The sequence below is a fragment of the Pagrus major genome, chromosome 1, assembly GCF_040436345.1.
Source record: "Pagrus major chromosome 1, Pma_NU_1.0".
In the NCBI taxonomy this organism is placed as follows: Eukaryota; Metazoa; Chordata; class Actinopteri; order Spariformes; family Sparidae; genus Pagrus; species Pagrus major.
The window spans coordinates 38,269,497-38,275,305 of NC_133215.1; the positions used below are offsets into that span (position 1 = coordinate 38,269,497).

Below are 5,809 nucleotides of genomic sequence, written 5' to 3' on the forward strand. Positions count from 1 at the left end.
CTCATAAAAACATTATAAAAATACATCCGATGGTTTGGTGCCTACCTGTATACTGAACATATAAGGAGTAGTTAACGTTTATAATCATCAGAGAACGTTACAGACGTTGTTTTTGGTTCCTATCTGTTTCCTGAATATATTCGTGCGTGTGTGAATGTGTAAATGAGAGACATTAACTTATAGCACTTTGTAAAAGGAGCTTTCTAAAGTTCACTCCACTCACTTGTATTAGTTCACGGGGCAGAGCTGCCTCCTCCAATATGGCGGCGACGTCGACGTACGGTCCAGCGCTCAATGAGGCGTCTATGTCTACATGTCTATGGCCAGTTCAATTGGACTCTTTTTTGTGGGGCGGGCATGAAAACGAAAAAGCAATGTCCTCTTTGTTTTCTTTTTAGTTGTGTCATAAAATGTGCAACCTAAAGAAGAAAATGAAAATGCAGTTTGGATGATTTATTATTCATTTTATTTATGAGTCAAAAAATGCAGCTATATTCTGAAAATGAAAAAGCATTTCTGTTAATCCATTTTAATTTGGATTATGGTCCAGATTTGCTTCCATAGCCTTAGGGGCGTGACTTCGTCTCTCTGTCGGAGGGACGTGATCTATCTCAGTCAAATAAAGGATCGTTGGTGCCTCAAGTAGCCTTGAAGAAGTATCAGTGCCATCCAGAACGACAACTAACGAGAGAGGATCCCCGCCCTGTGTTCAGAACCAATAGGCCTAATGTCGCTGGAACTGTACTTGGACCTTTTCTCTCAGCCCTGCCGCTCAGTTTATATCTTCGCCAAGAAGAACAACATTCCTTTTGAATTCAAAAAAGTTTCGCTGTTTGATGGTGAGTTTAAGTTCACACACTGACGAAGAACACTTCGTATCCTTTTCCAGATCAGCAGGGGTAGAAGCGAATGACATTCATTCCCGCAGTCTTTTTTTTGAGTGTTTTCATAAATCTGTGCTGCTTCAGACAGCTGATCCTCTGCGGACACTCTGCTGCTGTGTCACGTTGTGCTCACTGGCGACAGGGCTGAGCTCGCAGTTAGTTAACGGGACAAAAAACTGTTTAAATTAAAGATGACGTCAGATATCTGCATGGTAAGCAGTAGTGTAACTGGATAACGTTGTAGTGGCATCTACCTTATCACCTAAATCAATCAGTGACCTGAATCAAGCACACTAAACAGAACTCAACAGACCGTGTGGACTGTGTACAGTGGGGCAGACAGGCCGAGTGGACTGGTTACAGTGGGACAGACAGGCCGAGTGGACTGGTTACAGTGGGACAGACAGGCTGAGTGGACTGGAATAAATATAGATAATTCCAGGCTAAAATCTTCTTGCTGCTGCTGACTTGACCCAGCGTGTGTGTTGGTTTCAGGTCAACATTATGAGGAAGAGTTTGGGAAGATCAGCATGATAAGAAAAGTTCCTGCTATGCGAGATGGAGACTTCTGCCTGACTGAAAGGTGATTAATAAATGTTCTTCGATATAAGTCATTAAACAACATACGTCTAGGAACTTTTAACTTCTTTAAGTGAGAAGATTATTACTATTATTATATCTATTTCTCTGTAGTAATTCTAGTTATTTGTAATTCCTGTCACTGGGTCAGATTTATCCAGATTGAATATTATCATATTATCATAAAATTAAGACAATTTTATTAGTCTGGTGCTATGGTATAAAATCATAGTTTACTTTGTTTCCCCATTGTCATCATCGACCAGAATCAACATAAAATGAAAGTTCCTTGTAGTAGCTTTAAACAGTAATAACCTGGTATACATTTTATAAATAAATCCCTGTGTGTGGTAGTCATTTGCGATGTTTGCCTCTGCTCTGCAGCATCGCCATCATGCTGTATATGACACAGAAGTTTAAGACTCCAGACTTCTGGTACCCAGCTGACTTTCAGCAGCGTGCTCGTGTTGATGAGTATCTGTCATGGCAGCACATGGCCATCCGTATGCATGGATCCAAGATGTTCTGGCTCCGGGTATGTTCACTGACACCTGTCATGGTGTCCTCCTTGTTAAAATGCAGGCTTTTACCTCTAGCTTTTCTCCAGTCAGAGACTGAGGAGTGAAGTCAGCAGGAAGGCAAACACCAGGCCAGTGTTGTTGTCAGTTAGTGCCACTGACAGAGACTTCCTGCTGCTTTCATTCTTCTGCTGGTGTGTGCATTTAGATGTTCCTTTTGTATCCTACTTCATTTCCTTTTCACACTGTATCAGTGTGACATCAGTAACAAGAAGACAAAAGCCTCAATACAATACATTCTTTGAATGACCTGCGTCAGACTTGTGATTGTGTGTCATGTGTCAGTGAGCCTGTGCAGAGACTGTTAGTGGGAAGACTTGTGATTTTAATGTCCCAAGTGAATGATTTTGTGTCAAGAATAAGTTAATTGACAGAGTTGAATAGTTTGTTATTTCATCTGCACTTCCTTGACACTCAAATGGAAATCTTTGTGTTTGGGCTGTAGCTTTTGATTCCTAAAATCATGGGTGTGGAAGTCCCTCAGGAGAAGCTGGATGCAGCCTTAGAGGATCTGAACGGCTCACTGAAGCTCATAGAAGAAAAGTTCCTTCAGGACAGGCCCTTCATTGCAGGAGATCACATGTCACTGGCTGACCTGGTCGCCATTGTGGAGATCATACAGGTACAGTATGCATTTTTCAAACAATTATCATGGTACATGTTCAGAGAATGATGAATGGCCATGCCATCACAATGTTTGAGATGTATGAATGTTATTTTATACTTTCTATTTGTCTCACTAGACTTGACACTGGTCGTCCCTTGTGCCTGTGTTTTAGGGTCAGTATTGAATAAAAAATTGTGTTTTACATCAGACAGTAAAAAAAAACACAGTTATACCTTCATTATAAAATATATAAATGCATAACTGTGTTAACTGTCTAGAAATTAACATATTATTTCTATCTTTTGTCTAATTCAATCAAGTTTGGCCTGTTACATCTTAGTGCATCAGTAGTAAAAAAAACAACAAGTTTTGCAACAAAACTTTCTTTATTCAACAAAAGTTCACAAATGTAAAATGCTCACTAAACACAAGCACCCATCTCAAACTTGCAAAATTTATTTTAAAGCTGCATTTATATGTTTTTACCCCCTTGAGGTCTGCACAAGCTATGGAGTGGATCATGGCTAAAGTTGATCATTTACACATCAAGCACACACACAACAACACTATCATTTATTTGGACTTTGGAATCTGGTTTCCACTAGGTCATTAGAGAAATATCTGGCCTCAGGATTGCTGTGGTGTGAAAAAACTCTGAACAGAGTTAGATAAACACACAAAGAAACCAAAAGGGTTAAAGTACAAGTAGATTTTATTGTAATTAGAATATAGGAGACAAAAAGCCTTATCACAAGAAGTCAGAAGGAGTGGCTCCAAAGATCGACTAATAACTTGTACTTTCTAATCATTCCGCAAACAAAGAAACCGGGCGTGATTGGCCTTCTACTCTTTAGCAACAATTAAGTTTAACATCAATATTAACTGAATGGTAAACACATGGACCCACGAGTTCATCATAAGCTTATCAGAGAACAAGAGATCCTTATGCTATACATATCCAAACAACATCATGACTGTCATGTGTTATTTGGGTCCACAGTTACGAAGCATATGCAGTAGAATAGTAGAATAACAGACTGAATAAATGATAAAGTTCAACAGTTCATCAATAGTTCAACTTCACAGTTTCTAAAAACTCACCAAGTTTTTATTTGATTTGAATTTTATTTCGCTGCAGTTTAACAAAGTTCCAATACAGAGAATGCAACTGATGTGCAGCATAGAGAGTTTATTGCTATAGCTAAAGTTCAACTCGTGTCCCTAGTTTTATTGAAACAGCTGCCTGCTCCTTCTGAAAGAAACAAACACTGAGGCAGACCCTAGTGCAAGCCTGGTGCTACAAACACAATCTGATCAGTAGTCAAAGGAACTGAGTTTCAGTACAGTTTTAGGTTATAGTGCTCGCTGAGGTTACCCTCGCTAACCTCCAGCCCCTGTACCGGCCCCTGTTGTTACGCCTGTCAAGTTTGTCATTCTCACACTGCATTTACAGTGATAACAGTGGTCGATTTCAGAGGTTGTCCAATCGCAGGTTTTTAAAGGACGATATACAGGTGCATCTCAGTAAATTAGAATATCATGGAAAACTTAATTTATTTCTGTAATTTCTGAAACTCATATAGATTCATTACACAGAAAGTGAAATATTTCAAGCCTTTATTTGTTTTAATCTTGATGATTACGGCTTACAGCTCATTAAAACCAAAAATTCAGTATCTCAGAAAATTTGAATATTACATAAGACCAGGAAAAAAAGGATTTTTGGCCTTTTGAAAAGTAAATTCTTATATATGCACTCAGAACTTAGTTGGGGCTCCTTTTGCATGAATTACTGCATCAATGCAGCATGGCATGGAGTCAATCAACCTGTGGCACTGCTGAGGTGTTATGGAAGTCCAGGTTGCTTTGATAGCAGCCTTCAGCTCGTCTGCATTGTTGGGTCCCGTGTCTCTCATCTTCCTCTTGACAATATCCCATAAATTGTCAATGGGTTTCAGGTCAGGCGAGTTTGCTAGCCAATCAAGCACAGTAATCACATGGTCATTAAACCAGGTATTGGTACTTTTGGCAGTGTGGGCAGGTGCCAAGTCCTGCTGGAAAATGAAATCAGCATCTCCATAAAGCTTGCCAGCAGAAGGAAGCATGAAGTTCATGAAGCTCTAAAATTTCCTGGTAGATGGCTGCGTTGTCTTTGGACTTGATAAAACGCAGTGGACCAACACCAGAAGATGACATGGCTCCCAAAATCATCACTGACTGTTGAAACTTCACACTGGACTTTCAGCAACTTGGATTCTGTACCTCTCCACTCTTCCTCCAGACTCTGGGACCTTGATTTCCAAATGAAATGTAAAATTGACTTTCATCTGAAAAGAGGACTTTGGACCACTGAGTGACAGACCAGTTCTTTTTCTCCTTAGTCCAGGTAAGACGCTTCTGACGTTGTCTCTGGTTCAGGAGTGGCTTGACACGAGGAATGCGACAGTTGTAGCCCATGTCCTGGATACGTCTGTGCATGGTGGCTCTTGATGCACTGACTCCTGCCTCAGTGCTTGCCAATCCTCTCAAGGCTGCGGTTATCCCTGTTGCATGTGCACCTTTTCCTACAACACTTTTTCCTTCCACTCAACTTTCTATGAATATGCTTGGATACAGCACTGTGTGAACAGCCAGCTTCTTTAGCAGTGACCTTTTGAGGCTTACTCTCCTTGTGGAGGGTGTCAATGACTGTCTTCTGCACAATTGTCAAGTCAGCAGTCTTCCCCATGATTGTGAAGCCTACTGAACCAGACTGAGAGACCATTTAAAGGCTCAGGAAACCTTTGCAGGTGATTTGAGTTAATTAGCTGGTTAGAGTGTGACACCTTGAGTCTACAATATTGAACTTTTTCACAATATACTAATTTTCTGAGATACTGAATTTTAGGTTTTCATGAGCTGTAAGCCGTAAGCATCAAGATTAAAACAAATAAAGGCTTGAAATATTTCACTTTGTGTGTAATGAATCTATAAAGTATGAGTTTCACTTTTTAAATTGAATTACTGAAATAAATGAACTTTTCCACGATATTCTAATTTATTGGGATGCACCTGCAATCATGCTATGTTTGAGCAGGAAAAGCTGTCAGCTGATTAATGGGCTGATATTATCAGGGGTTGATTACATGCACATGACCCTCAAATGATCAGTTATGGCCATT

The 5,809-nt window shown here is 39.9% G+C and overlaps 1 protein-coding gene across 1 annotated transcript in view; it reads left to right on the top strand.

Moving 5' to 3' along the window:
• The first annotated feature begins 616 nt into the window (after positions 1–616).
• LOC141005747 (glutathione S-transferase theta-1-like) overlaps positions 617–5,809 on the top strand; it is a 6,429-nt gene continuing 1,236 nt past the window's right edge. The window contains exons 1-4 of the mRNA XM_073477750.1: positions 617–839; positions 1,380–1,467; positions 1,848–1,998; positions 2,487–2,663. Of these exons, the coding sequence (XP_073333851.1) occupies positions 728–839; positions 1,380–1,467; positions 1,848–1,998; positions 2,487–2,663 (528 nt within the window). The 5' untranslated portion in view covers positions 617–727. The remainder of the gene's footprint in view (positions 840–1,379; positions 1,468–1,847; positions 1,999–2,486; positions 2,664–5,809) is intronic.